This window comes from Enhydra lutris, unplaced genomic scaffold, assembly GCF_002288905.1.
Source record: "Enhydra lutris kenyoni isolate GAN:26980312 unplaced genomic scaffold, ASM228890v2 scaffoldscaffold46, whole genome shotgun sequence".
Classification (NCBI taxonomy): domain Eukaryota; kingdom Metazoa; phylum Chordata; class Mammalia; order Carnivora; family Mustelidae; genus Enhydra; species Enhydra lutris.
The window spans coordinates 13,727,315-13,749,087 of NW_019154130.1; the positions used below are offsets into that span (position 1 = coordinate 13,727,315).

The window sequence follows — 21,773 nt, forward strand, 5'->3', positions numbered from 1 at the left end:
GAAGCAGTGTATATCTATGTACTAGTAGAGAAATGGACAATTAACTGCAAAGGTGGGATTCAGGTTAGACACGAGGTGGGACTTTCAAGGAGTAAGGATTAGTAAACCCCAGTAGTGCAATCATTTTTTCCTCCCCAAAAGTTTATATGAAGAAATACAGAATCTTGTAATTTGAATAGTTTAGCACAAAATTTAAAGGCCCAAGGACAGATGAATTGGTCTTATTGTCATATTTCCCAGTATCTTCCCAATTATTTGAATCATTCACTGCTCATGGGACACCTGGAAATGGGTACAGACTGTCAAGTACCCTAATGTCCCTTGGTGCTGGTGGATAATGATCAGTTTCTATACTCAGAGAAGTCATGGGCACAGAGAGAGTAAGGATTTTCCCCAAGGTAACACAGTAACCTCAGTGAGGTAGGATTTGAACTGCTTTAGGATGAGGGGTAGCTATGCCTCTGAGCTGGAGGTGCTGCCTCTTTGGATCACTAGGAGGAAAGATGCATAAGAATCTCTTTAGCTCACGATCTGAGTGCCTGGATTTGCAACTCCTAGACTCGCTGCTCCCTGGTCTCCCCTCCTTCTAATGAAAGAACAATACCAATCAAGCAACTAAGCCTCCTCTGGACGTGGATGGCAGATTGATTTTATCTGGAATGCCATCTTCAGCCAGTTAGGGGTAGCTCTTTAAAGAATGTGTTGAGAAGGATTCTTAGGTCTTGTCCCAGCTAGAGTGCTGTGATGGACTGGTGGACGGTTGCTGATGGATGGTGGCCACCAGCAGACCACAGAGGACAGGTAACAATTGTGTGACATGTTTGTATTCATAACCAGCATATGGATAGGTCACAATTTATGAGGTGGACTGTTTGCACCTGGGAAAACGGAGCAATTCCCTGAGGGAATGAGAACAAGATGGTTATATTTTGATCAACTGATAGAACAAGGGCTCATGTCATATTGGAAAAGCCAGACCTACAGCCTAAGTCACATGCAACACAATTGCTGTCTCTCTCTCTCTGCTATGCTGGTGGCAAATATCACTAACCCATTGTAGCAGTCTTTCTGGGACAGGACTTCAGGATCTTTTTCAACACATTCTTTAGGTAGCCACTACTGATTGGTTGGCGTTCGCATCCCAGACTTGATAAGGTGAAAAGGAGACAGATGTTAGGCAGTGGGGCCCCAGAAGGTGAATTAGACTGTGTGCTCCTTCAGGGAACGGTCCATGCCTTGTTTATCATTGAACCCTCCATGCCCAGGATTGTTCCCAATCAAGTAGAGGGATTGATGAGTGATTATTGAACCAAATAAGGACTGAAGATGCCAACAGCTGATGATTCCAACAACAGCAGCAGTAATACTACCATTTAATGGGCATTTGCTATGAATCGGACACCACGCTAAATATAGGGAATATTTTATCTGATCCTCACCACCACCATAAGAAATGTGCATTAATATCTCCACTTTTTTAAAAAAAAGTTATTTATTTATTTGACAGAGAGAGAGATCACAAGTAGGCAGAGAGAGAGTGGGAAGCAGGCTCCCCCCTGAGCAGACAGTCCGACATGGGGCTTGATCCCAAGACCCCGAGATCATGATCCGAGCCGAAGGCAGAGGCTCAACCCACTGAGCCACCCAGGTGCCCCTAATATCTCCATCTCATAGATGGGGAAGCTGAGGCAGAGATTTGTAACTAACCCAAAGCCATGCAGCTCAAAAGTGGCAGAGCTGGGCTTCATACCCTAGTTCTGTCTGACTCTAGAGGTTCTGCTTTTTTTTTTTTTTTTTTTTAAGATTTTTTTTTTTAATTTATTTGACAGATCACAAGTAGGCAGAGAGGCAGGCAGAGAGAGACAGGAGGAGGAGGCAGGCTCCCTGCTGAGCAGAGAGCCCGATGCGGGACTCGATCCCAGGACCCTGAGATCATGACCTGAGCCGAAGGCAGAGGCTTTAACCACTGAGCCACCCAGGCGCCCGAGGCTCTGCTTTTAACAAAGCAAATGATAACTCCCTTTTAAAATTTATTTTTATTTTTTATTTTTTTAACTTCCTTTTTTTAGTAAACTATGTTTACGGAAACTTAAGTACATACATAATCTGTGCCATGATCATGTAGTTAGGAAAGGGCAGAGCCAGGATTTGAACCCCAGTAGCCTGGCTTTGACGCCTGGAATATCACCCAAGATCCCCCATTTAGAAGCCTCACCACCACGACTCTGTACATGATTCATTGGTATCTGGTAGTTTTTACAGTTCCACCTGGGAATGCCTGGTATCCCAAGGACCCCCACGCCCCCCAAGCAAAAACAGAAACCATTTTTCCCAAACATCCTTTGATCCCTACAGAGTCACCTTGCGTTAAGTCACTTGGCCATCCCACACCTCACCTTCCTCACCTTTAAAAGGGAGTAGGAGCAGCTACCCCCTCCTACCTCTTGCTACGATTCCAGGGTCGAAAGAGGCAATGTTATGCAAATGAAACTTTATCAACATTCTGGAAACTTAGAACAGGAACAGGCTGAGAGGTGTTGATTGATCTTGTGGGGGTAGGATCCCTGCTATATCTCCCCTGCTAGTGACTCAGTTCAGACCCCAAATGTCATGCCTGAAGATGGTTTTAAATATCCCAGGCTACTTAAGGGGCCAGCTCTCAATGGCATTTAAGATGATAGTTTCCATGGGCAGCTGGGCCTGAGAGTGAAAGAGGGGAATTTGGGCTGGAGGATAGGAAGAAGACAGGTAGAACTTACTCTCTATTTTCCTCCTCCTCTGAGGCCCCAGCCCAACCCACCTCTGGGCTGCGGCAACCCACTTTAAGAAACTGGCAAATGGGCGCCTGGGTGGCTCAGTCAGTTGGGCGACTGCCTTCAGCTCAGGTCATGGTCCCGGAGTCCCGGGATTGAGTCCCACATCCAGCTCCCAGCTCTGCGGAGAGCCTGCTTCTCCCTCTGACCGTCTCCCCTCTCATGCTCTCACTCTCTCTCTCAAATAAATAAATAAAATCTTAAAAAAAAAAAAAATCTTTTAAAAGAAACCGGCAAATGCGTCTCTAGTTGTCGACCAGAAGGGGTCACTGCAGAGCGAGCAGTGCTCTCAGTCACTCTTCATAAGCGGGCACACAAATATCCAAATAAACACATATCCAAAGCTACGTACATTTCTAGATCCATATATCCATACTCTTATTTCTCCAGGGTTCTTTCTTCCTTCTCCTCCCCCATCTTATCTGCCTTACTTCTCCCCCTTTCTCACATCCCCCTCCTGTCCCTTTCAAAGAATTTCTGAAGTTCACCTTGGTACCCAGGTCTCTTGGTCTCTGTCCCTATCAGCATCAGCAAGAAGCGTGGGTTTATTCTGGCTGTGGCCCAGACCTGATGCTAGGTGCTTGGAGGCCGTTAAGAGTTGGCAAGTCCTCCTTCCAGGAACCTGCAACCTAGGGAGTGGGAGTAGTAACTCTTTGGAGATTAAAGGACTCCAAGTGAGGCATGTGGGGAGGGGTCCTGCTACTGTCTCTTTTTCTTAATGAAAACCCTGGGGGTGAAACCAGAGAAAGTCTGCCCAGACTCTGTGCCTCAAAGGGCTTATTTGTGATTGTGAACTCTCACTTTCTGGGACTAGGATTGAAGTGGGTGGGGGTAGAAGATGAGGAGAGAGACCTAAAAGTATCTATCCACCTGTAATCCTGATTTCCCCTCCTTAAATCCCTCTCCCTAAGCTTTACTTTTCCAAAAGGGACTCCTCTCCTGAGACAAGCTATGTTAATTTCTTAACCACTTTTCTGTAGTTGTGGCTGAATTCCCTAGGAGTGCAGGGGCTGGAGTGGGGTGGGGGGCACTCTTTCCTTTGGATGGGTTTGGCAGCGGGGACATTGGGCTGGCTGGCTGTGAGGCACAAAAGAAATCTTCCTTATAGCGCCGCAGGCACAGATGTAACGCTGCGCCCCTCTGCGGGCGGGGACCCGGCTTGGCAGATGGCGAAAAGCTGAACTGGTGATGGATTGTCCATCAAATGGCACTTTATGGGTAGTGGGAATCTCGTAGCGCCCAGGCACAAAGAGGAATGCAAGGGACCCCCTTTGCTGCCTAGGCAGTCCCTCCCAGAAGTGAGGCGATCGGGTTGGCTTGGGTGGGTAGGTTAAGTTTTGGGTTTTTTTTTTTACCTGCCCCCCCCCCAAGATCTGCTACAAGACTTGAGAAAGGAAGGGGCTGAGAAGGGAGGGGGCCAGGCCCAGAGGCACGCAAGAAGAGATAGGGGAAGGGGTAGAGGCCTGCTACCGCTGGGGAGGAGCGCAGGCTGGGAAGCAGGATTTCCTGCCTGTTTCAGTTTGGGGTGCCAGGATTGCTTCTCTGAGGGGTCAGCACTGCAACTCCGTCGCCTAGGGGCCCTGGTGACAGGCACTTGCCCCGCCCTTTCTCCTCCCAGGACCTGCGGGCTTTTGTTATGCAGATGGCGGCAGGAGGCTGTGCCGGAGGAGGACCGAGTTGGTGGGGAGGAGGAGCAGAGACGGAGAGGGGGGAGGAAAGTGCAGCTCGCGCGACCAGCCTCCTCTTCCAACGTCACATTGTGCGAGAGACAAAACCCGGGCGCGCCTGAGCTCACACGCGCACGCACACACACACACAGACGACCCCGTCGCCGCTTCTCTCCTGGCGCTGCCGAGAAAGCCAGCCCTCCCTTCCCTTCCTGGGGCGCGGAGGCTCCGCAAGCTCAGAGCTCAGCCCGAGACAGCACAGAAGGCAAAGAAAGACGGTGGATCAGCCTTCTTCCTCCCCTGCCTGACCGGGCTGAGGCATCCCATCCCCCGCCCTGAACCCCCGATCTCTCCCACCCCACCCCTCTGGGTTTCACACGGACTGAGCCCGGAGCCGGGTGTGCCCCCATTTGGAATCCACGTTTCAGCACTTCGGACAGCGCCCGGGTGCCCCGGGTCCCTTTGGGTTGGCTATGGCGAGCGTTCAGCAAGGCGAGAAGCAGCTTTTCGAGAAGTTCTGGCGAGGAACCTTTAAAGCTGTGGCCACCCCGCGTCCCGAGAGCATCATTGTCGCCAGTATCACGGCCCGCAAGCCGCTGCCAAGGTAATGACCTCCTTTTTAGCAGTTGAGACCCTGATGGTCCTTCTTTCCTGGCCTGTGTGCCCCAGAGTCCTGAGGGGTGGATGCAGGCAGCTGGGCCAGGGCGCTTGTCTTTTGCCCGTCACTACTCGGTGTCTCCCTCTGGAACATGGGAACTGATTGCCTGTGTGAGGTGGAAGCTGGTGAGAACGGACAGGGAGTCTTTAGGGGGAGCAACACTCAATGGTCTGCTGACCTGGCAGCTGCTGTTCCGGAGGTTTTGCTTTCTTGGGGTGGGCGGTGTAAGTGAGATAGGACTTGACTAAGAAACTTTTCTCTTCTCGGTATTAGAGCTCAGAGGACGGGGGTCAAAGGAATGGTGGAATTGGGGTAGTTGGGGTGTTGTACAAGAAGAGAAGATGAGGGTTGAACCAGCTCAAGCAGTGTTCAGAGGTAAACGGCACATTTCTATACTCAGCTCAGAAACTAACGAGCTCTGAGCATTTTGACAAAAGCCCATATGCTGTTCCCTCAAATACACCCTAAACAGCACCCTCCTCCACGCCTTTCTGGCTGCCACTGCTGCTGAATTCTCTCTTCTCCAGCATCCAAAACCAGTACTCTGAGCTCAAGAGTCAGGGAGGAGCCTTCCAAGATCGTGAAGATGATCTTGGAAGAGTTTTGTTTGGTTTTTCAACAAGGATCTGATTGCTTTGAACTCAAGGATGAGAACAGACCCGTAGATGGTGAAAATAGTGGGATGGGGAGAATAAGGGAAGGAAAGAAAGAAAGGCAGAAAGGAGGAGAAGAGGAGGTGGGGTGGAATGGAGAGGAGGCTGGGGAGAACATTCCAAGACAGAGAAAACCCAATTTTTTTCATAAAGCGTTCAATTTAGAGGAGTTTGAGAATGAAAGGAAGAAGGCTGTGCCCTCTGTCAGGGAAAATCAAGGCAGTATGAAAACTCATCTTTCGCTGGTGTTGGATGAGTGGTTTAGTGGGAGAAAAAGAACGAAGTGGACCAGGGGAGACCACTTGGAGGATTTATTAATCCTGGCAGGCTCTATTAGAGAGTAGATTGAAAACATGTCTGTGAAAGTGCTTCATACAGGATGTTCTGGACCCACGGGATCTGAACTTTCCGGTGGTTGTGGGGTGGGTGGCAGTGAATCCTATCTACAGAATCAAACTCAGGCTGGAGAACTTTTCAGAGTCTGATAGGAGCGTAGCTCATACAGGTCTTTAGAGAGATGGGTACCCCATGTTGGGAATGGGTGTACTAGAAGCAGGATGTGGTAGGCTTCAAGCAGCAGCAGTAGCAGCCAGTATTTGCAGATGGGAGGGAGGGGACACCTTGTGACACAGGCTGGAAAAGGGGAATAAGAACACCAAATGCTGTCCAAGACTGATGTTTCTCTGCTTGGGAAAAGGTTCTTTGTAGAGAGTTTTGACGTCAGCAGTTCTGTCTTCCTGGGTTTCAGCCATCCATTCCGCCTTTGGAGTGCACCTACTGTTGGCAAACCAGGTGCTGTGTAGGCCAAAGAATATGCCCTTGTAGTGGAAACTAAAGATAATTTCATTGAAAACTACCTGTGTGACATTTGGTCCAGGGTCTGCCATGTATTTCAGGGTTGCAGGAAGAGGAGAGCAGATTCCTCGTGGTTTTTGAATACAGAAAACGCCTAAAGTCCACCTAACTTGGCATTTTTACCCTTTGCCTGTCTGTCCGTTACTGGCATGCCCTTTTCTTGGTCATATTCTCAATTATATGACTTGCCTGAAGTCTCCTAACCCTCAGGCTTTCTGTAGCATGGTACAAATCTGAGCATAATGCATCTGAAACTCTTGAACAATAGCCAGCCCTCCTCCCCCAGGTGTCATTTCCCTCTAGGTGTCTTTTTACCATCATGGGTCTCCTTACCCCTGGAAACCACTGCGGGGATGAAAGTCTGAGTCACAAGCCCCTAGTTTATGTCACGCTGGAAGGATCTTCTTCGATACTTCTGTAACAGGTGCAGACCCTCTGTAGAATAGATTCCAGTTTTATAGCTGTCATCCTGGTTTGGGGTGGGAAGTGAGCTGGGAGCATTTGTATTCAAGTCTTCAGGGAAGGCTGGGTTTGAGTCGTCTTTCAACAGACTGTCTGTAAAACCCAAATCATCCCCAGCCCCATCCAAGCCAGCCACATCCAGCGAGGTCAGTTCCCGCATCCTTTCTAATGTAGTAGGCTTACTTAACAGTGAAAGTACCATGTTGTCAGGGCTGAGTTCTCAGGAAGGAAGGGGACGCTGGCATAATATCAATTGAGCCCCAGTGGCTTCCTCTAGAGGCAGTCTAGGTACTTGGTCTCCTCAGAAATGTCATTTCGTTCCATGAGTCAAGACCAGCACATAGTCAGCAGATCTGTAGGGAGATGGGGGAGGGGTTGGACAAAACACCATCCAGTTCTGTTGGTTACACACTTAATACGTGTTTCTAGATGAGGGCTACCCCTCCTCTGAATGAACTTCCCCAGGATATTTTAAGTCTATCTCAGAAGATAATTTAGTACCAGGATAGAAGCTTATATTCAATTGGTTGATTTCATAGCACTATGCATATATCATACAATCACACTCCAAGCAAAACCTCCCCTCACCCCCCCACCTTCCTCTCCCCATCCATGAGGCATCCTTGATGAGGCAGTAGCTTTATGTGTATCAAATTGCAAGCAGATGTCTGACTCAAATGTCAGATTGGTATAGCAGAGTGGGAGGCAGTATATCATAGTGGTTAAGAGCTCAGACTTGAGTTTCAGACAGACCTGGGTTCTTGTTCCGGCTCTAGCATTCCGCTGAGAGTCCTGAACAAGACGCTTTACCTACCTGAGCCTGTTTTATCAGCTTGAAATAGAAATAATAATAGTAGCCATCTCAGGCATCGAATTATGAGGACTGAGTCAGGTAAAACACTTCCCACAGTGTGTGGTCCAGAGTGATTGCTTAATAGACATCGCTTCTGAAACAGCTCAGTTGATAATGGCCAAAGGAAGTCAACACTTCCTTCCAGTATTGTGTTCTTCAGGCCTACCCAGTTCTCCCCCAAATGATGCTGGCAGTAAACATCCTGGGATTTCAGCTAACAGGCCATGCATTGAGATGGAATTAACACACAGGAGGTGGGGTGAGCGTGGTCCCATCATTCTCCTCCCTGAGGGAAGCTTAGGGAATTTCTGATCAGACTTTTTTAGTTAGGGGGTGGGGGAGGGCTGGTGAAGAATTCCCTGGGTTCGGGATGGATTGCTGTAACATCCTCAGACTGCATTCTTTTCATTTGTGTAGAGATGACCAGGTACTGCCAGTCCAGAGAAGACTCAAACTCCTTGAAAATTAGGTTGAATCCCTAGTTCCATCAAACTTAGAGTGACTGTATAGTTCATTATTCATATTGAGAGTGAAAGTCTCGCTGTGAGTCGTTACTCCAGGATGGAAGATGTAACAGGGACTGTCCCTGGCCACCCGGGATGTAGGGTGGCCAAAGTGAAGCCTCAGCCCTATAAGAACTGAAAGAGAGCATGAATCAGTAAGATAGTTGGAGAGTAAGAGACTCCTCTCTTGTCCCCACCCAAGAAGTACAGTCATTGTTCCTGGCTTTGATTAATTCTCTTTTTTTAATTGTTTGGTCCAGAAAAGTTTGTACGCAAAAAGTTTATGCTCAGAGTGAAGAACTTAAATGTCTGGGGCTAGACCCAACTGTAATAATCATATCACCAAATAGTAGCTAAGGACTTAATGAACATGTAAAAACCATTTGAAATTAGCATATCAATTGTTTGTGGATGCTGGAGTGTTTGTAAAGGGCTAGCAAGGCCGCCCTCTTAAATAGAATAAGCAATTCCCTTTACAATTCTTTTGGCAAGCTATTAATTTTCTTCGAAAAACCTCTCTATGCAGAATAGTCCAGAAGCAGACTTCAGCCCAGGTCTGTCCAAAGGATCATAAATTCCAAACTATTGGAGATTTTACTGCATAAAGGGAAAGATGGCGAAATTGTTAGGCAGGAGAAATGCCTTTGAACCATTTAATTCCAGCCTCCCCTTTTTGCCAAGAGATCAGTTAGCACATTTGTGCTGACTCTGTCCTCAGGAGCAGAGTGAGGGGCAGCTGGGAGGTGATTTCCTGACAGCCTGTGGTTAAAAACCAAGGTACTGAGGGTCATGGAGAAAGCTTGCCCCTGTGATGAATGATCATTTTTCTCTGGAAAGGGAGTGTTATTGTTTGGGTCAAACCTTTCTCCTTCTGAAAGGTGAAATTTGCTGAATGGTGTACAGGGGTCAGTGGGGGGCATTATTTCTGACACGGCTGTTTTCACTTGGCAACCGTGCTGTCTTAGAGACTCGGGCTGCAGTAGATGCTGAATGAAACTTGGATGCATTAATTGAATGAGTACACGCAGTCCAAATCCAGTGTCAGATTCGCTGTCTCCCAGTCCACCCCCATTCCTGACAGGCTGGGGATTCTTGATCAATGCCGCCTTAGAGACACACACTCTGCAGATAGATTTGACTCACACTAGTGTCAGAATGAAGCTTTCGGGATATAGACGTCTGTCTGGCTGGGCGAGTAGACATGTCAGCTGCTGTGGGTACAGGAGGTTGGATGAAATGCCCCCGGGAAGTGCTTTTCAGGGCTGTGTGAGCCTTGATGAACTCCATTCCCACTCTAGGCCTCCAGAAAAAGATGGATGGGGGACACCCCTGAAAGCTTAACTCCTGTGATGAGGAAGGAAGCCTGGGTCATACGCTTCCTGCTCTTGTGAGCATCTCAGGCATGGTGCCAGGGCACAATACATTTTTTAAAATATCCTTTCTTCTGGAGTGGCTGGATTTACCTTCCTGGGAGGTGGAAGGACTTGCGGGGGGCTTAACAAAACCAGTGTTTTTAAATTGCTCATTAATAAGACTTTGGGGTGTGAGGGAACACTTCTGAGGGGGAGAAAGTGGAAAGGTGAAGAACTTAGACTCTGAAGTCAAATCTGGGCTCAGATTTGATTGGTTTGACTGAAACTGGCTTCAGCTTTCCTACTTTGGACTCTGCCAATCACTTTGCCCTCTCTGTCCTTCGGCTGGCCCACCTGTGCGAGACTGAGTTCATGGGGTTGTAGTGAGCAGTAGACAAAGTAATTCGTGTTAAGTACACGGCACAGTGCCTGGCACAGACCAAGAGCTCCATCAACAGTGCTCTTGTTACCATGACAAGACTTACCTAATGAGATGTCAGGAGGGAGTGCCACCCCCCCTCCCCTGCACCTAGGCTGGGTGGGTTGCCTGGCGGTGGCACCTGACCACCCCAGTGCTCTGTATTCATTTTTGAACATGGTTTTGGCATTCCCTAAAGAGCCACTAGAGATATGTAGAGCTGTTAAAAAAAAATCTAATCAAATCAAATCAGCTAATCAAAATACCTGTTTCCGTTTACTATTTGCTGATGCTTACTATTTGCAGATGCTGTGTGACTTTTGGCAGGAACTTGACCTTCTCAATCTTGGTTTCCTCATCCATAAAATGGGGCTAATAATAGCAGCCCTCTCCAAGAGCTGTTGAGAATACTGAATGGGCTAATTTATGGAAAGTGCTGTTTGGCACAGAGGAAGGGTTATCATCATCAATGTTAACTCTTACTATTAATAATAAATTATTGTTTTTATTATTACTATGTGCCAGGCCCATCAAGGAGGAAAAGATGAATGAATACAATCTCTCCCTGGGAGGGCCTCAGAATTTAGTGGCAAAGGTGGACACAGGCACCAGTAAGGAACAGCATGAGGCAGCCTGTCCTAAGTACTGTAATATGGGTAGGAATATAAGAAAAGGGGATGTAGAAAACCAGAGGAGGGAGGCACCCTCCATGAGGTGTGGAGTCCCTTGCCTAGACTCACACAGTTATCCTTAGTGGTTTGATCTGTGAAATGAGAGTGATTCTTTTATTTCATCAATTTTACCTATAAATGCAAGGAATGATCAGCATGAATAAGGCCTTTGTTGATAGTAGAGTCTCAAAAGAGACCTTTTTTTTTTTTTCTCTCCCCAGAAGAAAAAACAATTTGAACTTTCTAGAGAGGACATCATCCGCTGGGGGGCTCAGAGTTAAGTGCTAATGAAGGGGGATTGTGGAAAGGAACTGCCCTTATTGTATAAAATTTCCAACTCCTCTGTCATTGGCTCAAGGATGCAGAGTCTGGTGTGGACCATTAGGTTTCTTGTCCTTCATGGTCTAGCTCTGGCTAAAACAAAATCCAGTCTGCATTCCTTGAGCAGCCACCAATGGTAGGGGGATTGGAGTGAGCCCACGCGTTTCAAAGAGAAGATGAGCCACAGGGAATGAATCACAAAAGGGAAGAAGCCGCCTGTGGCTAAAAAATAAAATCATGCTTTCATTCATGGAGCAATTTTATTGAGCTCCTACTCAATATAGCAATGAACAACACCAAGCCCCTGCTCTCGTGAGGGAGAAAGGTGATAAATGAAACAAGGTAATAAATGAAGAAATCAAAGAAGGTTAGGTTATAATAAGTGTTATAAAGAAGAATAAAGGAGGGGAAAGGGATAGAGAGGGTAAGGCTGGGGGCTGGTTGATTGGATGGGGTGGTCAGGGGCCTGCCTGGGTGAAAGGAGGGAGTCATAAGGATAACCGAGGGGAAAGGGTTTTTGAGACAGAGGGAACAGTAAGTGCAAAGGCCCTGAGGTGGAAGCATGTTTGATGTATTTAAAGATCGCAAGGAAGTCAGTGTGGCTAGAGCAGAGTGAGTGAGGAGAAGACTAACAGGGGATGACTCCCTAGATGGAGGCAGGAAACATTTCAAGCAATTAATGTAGTAAACCAGTTAAGGACTGACTTCCCAGGTCCTTGACTCCTAGGCTGGGAGCAGGGATGGGGGTCACAGGGGGGTTCCTCCTGCCCTCTCAGTCAGGATCCTAGGTCTAATCTGATTCTATTGGCTCCTCTCCCTGACTCAAATGCAGCCAGGATGACTTTGAATAGCAGTGTTAGAAGCTTAGCTGGGCCCCTGCATGTGTTATGGACAAGCATGAAATTTACAATCTCTCTGATTGTGATCAATCAGATTAGGAAATTGAAAAACACACTGTTTAGACTTCCAAACAGTAGTGGCAAATCTTGTTCCCATGACGGTGAGGGTTTGGTCTATCTCTTGTATCCATGCACGCTGATTCAGACTATCCCTCTCACCCAGCCGCCCCTCTTCATGGCGCACCTTTGAAGCTACAGTCTGCTTACTCTCCATCTCTCTCTCTTTCCCTCTCTCTCTCGCTCCCCCTCCATCCCCCATCTTCACTGGAGATTTTGCTGAGGGAGCTCCCATATGCCACAGCCTGTGTGCGGAGCTCTGTGAAATAAAACACGAATTAAGATGTCATAGAGACAAAGCCAAACCAAATACAGAACAATGCCGAACCCTGAAACAGTCATTAAGTAATTCACGTCTACATGTGTCTGTTCAAAACAAATATTAAGATCCTCTGGACGCAAATGTTTCTCATCAGGAGAATCCCCTCGTTGCCGGATTCCCTGGGCTTACATCCCGCTGACAGCTTCGCTGAGCAGAAACACCAGTGGATCACTGTTCTCTGGCTTCATTAAAAGTTAAGCTTCCACAAGTGAGCTGGAATTTTATAAGACAGACCCCACTCCTTTGGGGAGAGAGGTGCCATCTGGGCCTGAGGCGTGTGTGCACACTCACGGCGCAGAGTGGAGGCCAAGCTCCTTCTGTCATTAAGTGCCCAGCCCTGTGCTATAAAGCAAGCATATTTTATCGTTGCCTAATCCCATTTTCACAGTAACTCCGGTAGAGGGGTATTTGAGAGACTGTTTTATAGAGGAGAAACCAAGGCTTAGAGGGTGGAGGTGACCTGCTCAAGGACAGCTGGCTGGTAAGAGTCAGAATTGGGCTAAGAAGCCAGAGCTCTTGAGTGGTACGTGTGTTGAGTTTCATATGCTTTGCGGAGGAGGAACAACTGAGACCAGGGAGGTGGTGAGATGTGTCTTGTCCAAGACCACATAGTTCGTAAGAGGTGAAACTGGGATCTGAACTCAGGTCTGCCTGATGGCAACTACAAGTCTTCTCTACCTGCTGTACCTCTTGTTGCTGTAGTTTGGCTTTTAAGGTTGTGGGTGTTTTTGTCTCATTTTGCTCGTCTTGTTTTATGCCCGATCAGCTTAAGCAGTAGCTACTATTATAACTTACCCTACTCTCTGTCCTTCCCCGACCCACTTTCTCTGTCTTTCCCCTCCTTACCCATCCTCCACACTAAGCCAGAAGAACCTCTTCAAAAGGCGAGTCAGCCCATACACACCCCCTCCACCCATCTAAAGCCCTCTATCCCTGTCCTTTGGTTTGTAGAATATAGAGCTGACTCCCTGAGAAGACCTAAAGACTCTCCAGTCCAGCATCTATCGGCCCACCTCCCCAAGATTGTTTCTAAGATGCTGACCCTCACTCCCTCCATTCAGCCACACCCTTCTCCTTTTAGTCACTCAAATTTTCCATGCCCTTTCTGCCACCGGGCCTTTGCACATGATGCCAGGAAAGCTCTCCCTCTCCCCAGTGCCTAACTTATACCTACTGCACTTTCAGATCTCAGGTCAAATGTCATTTCCTCAGGGATTCCTTCTACAATGCTCTAGATTAAGTCACACCTTGAATTACAGACTTTCTTATCATGGCAGGTACCTCTCTTGGCTCTCAACACAGTTGTGATTTTGTATTGATTTGTGAGACCCATATTAAAGTGTACCTCTCCTAAGAGACTGAAAGCGTCATGGGGATGGGGACTGTCTGTGTGCTCCTTGATGTATCTCTTTCACCTGATACACAGCAGGGGGCCAGAAAGGTATTGGTTGAATATGTGAATTGTAACACTTTCCCCTCATCAAGTCGCTGGCACACCTAATAGTCTGAAGCATATGGAAACACCAGTATTAAAAACAGCAAAGTTAATTCCTTTTATTTGAAAGAGAAACATTTGAACTGCTGGAGGGTGTGGGGATGGGTAGGTGAGGACCTTGTTTGCCTCATTCCTCACTGTATCTCAGGACCTAGGACAGTGGTCCATGGTTGGTGATCTTGACATGTTTGTTGAATGAATAAATGATGAGGGCCTGCGGGAGTGTTCACGTGGTACTGATCAGGAGACTTGGAGACTTACGTACGTACAGCAACAGAATTTTAGAGCTAAAGGGATTTTCAAGATCATTCAGTCTCCTTGTACATGGGGAGGTCTGAGGAATATGTTTTATAGTATGTGTAATGATGTATTAGAACCACAGTGTTCATGTAGAATTCATAAATACACATATATGGGGGTTTCCTCCTCAAAATTTCTTACTGAGAGAGATACAAGATCAAAAGATCTTTAGGACTCACTGCTCTAGTTCAGGTCCCCATTTTGCAGATGGGGAGACTGAGACACACAAAGGGGGAGGAGTTGCCCGACGTCCATAGCCTGAGTCGGCCTGAGAGAGCACTGGGTTCAGTGAAGTGGTGTTGACCCAATGTCACCTTTGAACTTCCTGCTGTGATCAGGTGGCCGCACACTGCTCTCTCTTGCCGCCCTACCCTCTGTGGGGAGTTACAGCATCCTGCCCCATAAAGGCCTCCTGTGGCATATGCTGCCCGAAGCCTGGTCTGGGGATGCTGATGAGATGTCCATCTGGACCCAGCTTGTGCCTAGCAGAGCAGGTGAGCAGCTCTGGCTGTTTCTGGGATCCTGTTTCAGAGCTGCCAGCTGATAAGGAGGCTTTTGTTTGGCTGGCCTCTGTTCCACGGCCAGGTGGCAGGTGATTCTGGGGCTCAGCCCACTCCCATATGGACAGATGTCTGGGCAGCGGTGCAGGGTGGACTCAGGGCCACTGTTTATCATGTGGCTTATTGTTTCCAGCAGGAACCCATCCTTGTAATGGCACCTTCCATTGGTCGGCTTCTTACAAGCCACCATCACTTTGCGGGGGCTTTTAGCTTCCAGTCAGGATGGGAGGGTCAGAGGGGACCTTTGAAGAATTCACATTCAGCCTTTTTGTTTCATAGATGGGGAGACTGAGGCACAGATGGAGCAAAGGGCACTCCACGAAGCATCAGAAAGTTAACGCCAGAGAGAGAGCTGAAATGTGAGCCCACTTGACCCTTAGTCCTAAGAGACCACACCACTCCGAGTTCTTTGGGGAAAAGGGCAAAACGAAAAGAAAAATGAATTTATTCCCATTTTACAAATAAGATGAGTGAGGCTCAGAGATGTGAAATGACTTGCCTAAAGTCACATCATGAAATCATGCTATATCCTTATCTTTGTTTGTTCTCATTTGGTCCTTACAAAGTAAGTGCCCCTTGTGTGTTCATCTTGCAGATGAAGAAACTGAGGCTCGAGGTCTTATAAAGACCCAGAAAACACCCTGGGTCTCTTGACCCCCTCCCACTGTGGGACAGTGTCTTTGACCCCAAAAGCTTGTGCACCCAGCACGGATCCAAATTCATTCCTATCAGAAACAAAGAATCATGATTGCCAAGATCCCTTTTTCAATCTGTGCAAAGGGATTTTACATCTCCCTTCTGATTGTTCATTCATACCTTCAACACAGAAGTTCTACTATAGGCAAAGCATAATAATGAATACAATTTTCTCTTACTGTCAACTTGTTTACATTTTAGTTGGGGAGACATACTATAAATAACCAGCAATTAGCAGGCAGGGCGGAAGTTAATATCATCAAAAGTGAATCAAAGTCTGAACAGATAGGGCATCTGGGTGGCTCAGTCAAACATCTGCCTTCGGCTCAGGTCATTATCCCAGGGTCCTGGGATGGAGCCCCACATCGGGCTCCCTGCTCCTCCCTCTCCCTCTGCATGTCACTCTGCCTATCTGTGCGGTCTCTCTAGCTCTGTCAAATAAATAAAATCTTAAAAGAAAAAGAAAAAAGAAAAAGTCTGAACAGATAAAGTGACTTGCCCAAGGTCATATAAGTTAGTTGTGATGCCGTGAAGCTTTAGATCTCTCCTAGTCATAAACCAAGCTCTATGCTAGGCAGTTCGTAGATATTATTCATTATGTCTTCACCCCAACCCTATGCAGAAGATACCATTGACTCTATTTTGTAGGTGGTAAAAGTGAGGCTCAGAGGATTTAAGCTACTCAGCCAAGGTTATCACCTTGTAAGGGCCAGAGGTAGGATTTACAGCCCAGATGTGCTGCTCTAGACTAGACTTTTCTCTTACCCAACACTTTCTTCCCCAGAGACAAGATTCGGAGCACAAAATGTCACTGGTGAGGCCTAGCTCTTCCCCTACTTTTAAATTTCTAGATGATCACTCTAGTGGAGGCTCAACCCAAGACTGCGCTCAGGCAGAGGGAAAAGTAACTGCCCAGCAGTGAAGCTGACCTCACAGGGCTCACAGGGCTCGGGGCTTGGTGAGGGCTTGCCCTGGCGTATTGATGGTCTCCTCCCACACTGGGCAATCACTCAGAAAGAGAATCAGCCAGCAGGAAGTGCCTTTCATGCTAGAAGTGCTCTTCCCAGCAAGAGGATTATCGAACCATCCATGAAGAGGGATAACCCTTCAAGACAAGGAGACAAGAGATATTGGTAGTTAACTATGTGTTTTCTTGACCAGAGTTAAACTCGGAAATGGTGGTGCAGAGGACCACGAGCTAAATCACTGGTGTTGAGAGGGTGGGATAATAGATAGTTGGTGGCACCAGGATTTTGTACTGCTTTGCACTAACTTGGGGAGTGATTAAAAACAGCCTTAGATTTTAAGTGAGGACGCAGGTCCAGAGAGGTTATTTTACTTGTCCAAGTTTGCCCAGCTTGGCAGAGCTCAGACCATTGGCCATCAGTTCACGCATATTACCTGGAGACATTCATCATTCCTGCCCCCACAGCACCCTTCTGGTCTTGTGGGTGCCCTCCTCCACTCTCTCTCCCCTCTCCCTAGTCTGGAGGCAATTGCTTTCTACTCTGGAGAAATCTTTCTTCCTTTGTGTTTCTTTAAGACTCTCTCCTAAGTCCATAAATCCCCTGCCCCTGCAGGCTTTGACTTTTCCAAAAAGCAAAAGCTGAAAACACTCCTATCTTCCTGTTTCCAGCCCTGACACATGCCTCCCCTGAGGCAGAGGGTAGAACCCACGATCTGCTTAAATGGTAAAATAATAACAACAACAACAACAACAACAAAACCAGAGGGGAAAATACAGAGAGGAGAAAAACCACATAGGTCAGTATCTCAAACTATTGTCCCACTTCACCTCTCAAAACCTGTAAGCTTTTGAGATGGTACTGTTAGTATCTCTAATTAACAAGTGAGGAACCTGGAGTTCAGGAGGATTATGTGACTTCTCCAAGGTAACACAGACAGAAAGTAGATCCAGGATCCCAACTCCAGCTTGTAAGGCTCCAGTAGTCAAGATTTTAACCACCATGTCCCACTAATGCACTACCTGGCGGGGGGAGAGGGGGGAATAGATAGATATATAGAGAGATGGATAGATAGATAGATAGATAGTCCAGAGATGAGGAGTGACTTTCCCAAGATCATTCACCAGAATGGGAGCCCAGCTGGCTGGTAACAGGCATATCAATGTGTACCTACATTTAATGGGCCTCCCCCGCATGCATCTGACCTGTCCTCATGCTCTTGAGTCTCTAAGGAGGTTATACTGAACTGAACCCCAGAGTAAAGTTCCAGAGAAGAAGAGTGTCAGCCAAACTATAGATCTATGCTTCTGAGTAAGGACAGGATGGTGAAAAGGGTTCCATAGAAGGTGTCAAAGACTTCGAACTAATTGGTGGTAGTTGCCTGAAGCTCTATGTTGAGATGGCTTCTTGGGATGTATCTGAGATCAGTAGCAAAGAGCGTTTTGCTTGGTGCAGGAAGGGGAGGTGACAGTATGCATGCTGTATATTTATCCTTCCCAGGTTGGGAATGCTACAGCTCTCGGAAGGAGCAGATCGAGTACCAACCATTGAATACTTAGCATGCTGTTGGTGCCATGCTTTTTGCATTCTTTGTCTCAGTTACTGTTGATCACAGGGCACTCTCTCTGTCCCATTTTACAAATGAGAAAATAGAACCTTAGAAAGGTGAAGTCGGTTTCCCAAAGCTAAAGAAGCTAGTCAGTGGCTAACCAGCCCTGATAACTACTGGTAAAAACATAAACCATCAGGCTGATGAATAGAATATCAATAGATGCGCAATCCCAGAACATGTTAATTAGTGTGAAAATGTATATAGTTGACCAGAGGGCCTTGTCTTATTTATCTCCATACAGTCAGCAGCTAGCACAGGGCCCAGGATACAGCCGACTCCCATTGCCTTATTTACTTGGAACTAGGAACAGTGTCTGTGCTAGACGCCCTGAGAGGCACAGTTCAGAGAGGAAAGAGATTTGGCTGTGCATGTAATGAGGGCCAGCCTTCCCACTGCTGATTCTCAAGATGGCAAGCTAAGCAGACACATTTCATGCTCTCCTCAGGCAAGTTGGGGAGCTGAAGCAGGACAGGAAGGAGGAAACGGGTGTCCTGCACCAAGGGAGCTATTTCTGGCTTCGTGTTCTACCAGCAGGAGGCTGCAGGAGCCCGATCTGCTGCCTGGGCTTAACTCAGAGTCAGGACAATGCCCGTGTCTTGCCTGGGGCACCTGAATGCCATGCAGGAGGGGAAGGCAGTGGGGAGGGGTATCCTCCCGGAGCCCAGTCCTCTCCCGCCACATCTTTTCTCAGCTGTGTCCAGCCCCTCTTAAGTTTGGGGGTGATTTATCTTATCTGCAGAGTCGGCACGTTTGAAATTATGAAAGCATTGTGAGATGGGTAAAATGATTTTTTTTTTCTGTTTCACAGATAAGAAAACTAAGACTAGTTGAGTTATTTATAATACTAGCAGTCACAACCACAACAGTGTAAGTCAGACGTTCTGCTAAGCGTTCCATATGAACTAACTCACTGGAGCTTCATGAGGCCCTCTGAGACGGGGAATATTCATGTCTCTGTTTTGCAGATGAGGAAACTTGAGGTTCAGAGGGGTCAGAAGTTCATCAGACCCAGTGCCATCTGATTCCAGAACCTGTGCTCTCAGTCTCCATGCTAGACTGCCCACCTCTGGACCAACTCACTCACTTATTAATTAGTAGTTTGTATTCATATAGTATTTTCCAAATACTTTATGGATATTTGTGCTTTGGAGCTGTGCTCTCACACTATAAGGTAGGTGGAGGAGGTATTCTTTTTGCTTCCCATCCTTTGACACATCAGAAATGGTGCCTGGGGTTGAAAAGGTGCTTCTGCTCTGCTCTGTACCGTGCTTCGTACAGGACGAATGGCGTATATGATACTTGGAATAGGACAGCAAAGTAAGCCCTCACCGTACTGTATTTCTCTCCCCCAAGCCTCAATTTTATCATCTCTAAAATGGGGGACACGACTTTCTTCCAAGTTACCATGAGCATTGGCGTGATCCTCTGGAAGAGCTGACACACCTGGCACATCCAAGAAGAACCCAGTTCATCCATGGAGTCTACCATTTTATAGAAGTGAGCAGATACTCCCCTTGCTGGTTCTCTTTAAGGATGGGGATGAACAGTTGCCAGCTCACTGGCTAGAGTTAGCCTGGTCATCTGTAACTGAGAAGTCGCGCCAAGTTTATTCTTAGCATCCTCTTCTCTCCCCCTGTATAACTGGTCACTGGAAAGAAAGGGACTCAGACCCAGGAGCCATGAAATCTCCACTCTATATAATCCTGGTCGACCCTGCATTTCCAGTGATGGGTCCTGTCCTCAAGACCGTGGTGGTGTTGGTTTCCACTGGGGCAAAGCCAGACCAGAGCTTTAGCCAGCATTGGGTTAAGCTGTTTCTAGGTGCAAGAGGCATTTCTGAAAAAGTAGAGGCAAAAAGAACACAGAAAGTGTATTTACCATTGGAACATAGATTTTGTGATTACAAGTCATCTAGCCGTGCACAGCCCTATCCTTGGGCTGTAATTATGCTTGTTCTGAGTTTTCTCAAGAAACAGCTAGAGAGGGAGGCATTTCGCCAGAGCCTAACCTACGTGAAAGCTTAGCACTATCTGTAGTCATGGGATTGTTTGACCAGTGGAACTGAGGAGGCAGTGCCACTGGAGGGATGAGGACTTCCTTCCACCCATCCCCCTTCTTTCCTATGAATCCTCCAGAACACTGCAGTCAATTCCTAGCACTCCTTTCTCCAGGGAACATATTCTCTGACCAGGAGAGAATGGCTACTGGCTGCTGATACTATTTGGACTCAAAGAATAAGCAGAATAGATGTCACCTTGAATGTTTCAAGGTCCTTAAATGAGGAAAGTGTAGTTAGGATAGGCAAGAATGACAGCTGTAACAAATAGACCCCAGGATCTCAGTGGCATAATATGGCTAGTCTTGTCCTGCTCCTCTCTTAGTCCTCTATGGGTTGAAGAAGGGCTTTGTTTCATGTAGCTATACAGGGACCCACCTCCATGACATGACTTCAAGGTTACATGGCATGATCTAGCTGAAAGATGAAGAGAATGAACCAAGGTAGAGAAGTCCCAGTTGCTCTTAACTGCTTCGACCTGGAAGTGACCCAACACTTCCATTTACATTCCATTGCTGGAGGCTAGTCACAAGATCCCATCTAGGTGCCAAGAGAACTGGGAAATATAAACTAGTAGTGTCTGGGTAGAAAGGGAAGGGAGTTTGGCACCATGCTCTCCCCTGTATTGGAATTGCCTCCCATTCCCAGAATTACATACTAGTGTGAGCATCTGAGGACTGTCTGATAAGTTTTTTCTCCATATGGGAGGAAGAGGGAAGGAAAAATAAGCTACTGTTCATTGAGCATTGACTTTGGTCCCGGCACTGTGCCGAACTCTTCCCATGTGTTAGCATGTTTAATGTATTAACTAAGCAAAGTATATACTGTCGTTCCCATTTTATAGACAAGGAGAGCCCCAAAGAAAGGAAGTAATTGTTTATGATCATACAGCGAGAAATTTCTGGTACTAGGATTTGAATATAGGTCTTAACCAATAGACCACACTGCCTAGGTGAAGTGCAGTGCTCAAAGTGTTTCAGGGAAGATTAAACGTGATGATAGACAAAGTGATCAACCAGGGCCTGGCCCACCATTAACACTTATTTAATGTTGGTTACAAAGAAGAAAACAAGAAAAGAACCTAGCTGCCAGAAGATTCCTCTTTGATCTTTGAGATGTCATCTCCCCTGATTGCAAATTGGTATCACCTTTATTCACTCAACATTCTGAAATCTGTTTATTGAGTGTGTTTTATGTGACAGACCTGGTGCTGGACTCTTGGGAAGTGTGATGAACTAGACATAGTCTCTGTTCTCAAGGAGCAAAGCTGGGGGTTGGGATGGATTCATTCTCCCCAGATTCTTTGAGATTCTGGGAAAGGACTCCAGGATTGTCAGAAACATGGGGTCTGATTGGCCAGTGAGATGGAATAGAAACCCAAACCCATTGGGGCAAATCAAGTAAGAAGACAGGTAAAAGGGGGACGCCTGGGTGGCTCAGTTGGTTAAGCAACTGACTTCGGCTCAGGTCATGGTCCCAGCATCCTGGGATCGAGTCCCACATCGGGCTCCTTGCTCAGCAGGGAGCCTGCTTCTCCCTCTGCCTCTGCCTGCCACTCTGTCTGCCTGTGCTTGCTCTCTCTCTC

The 21,773-nt window shown here is 47.1% G+C and overlaps 1 protein-coding gene across 1 annotated transcript in view; it reads left to right on the forward strand.

The window, feature by feature from the left end:
* Positions 1–4,476: 4,476 nt before the first annotated feature.
* LOC111156504 (serine/arginine repetitive matrix 4) overlaps positions 4,477–21,773 on the forward strand; it is a 143,044-nt gene continuing 125,747 nt past the window's right edge. The window contains exon 1 of the mRNA XM_022517443.1: positions 4,477–5,084. Within this exon, the coding sequence (XP_022373151.1) occupies positions 4,954–5,084 (131 nt within the window). The 5' untranslated portion in view covers positions 4,477–4,953. The remainder of the gene's footprint in view (positions 5,085–21,773) is intronic.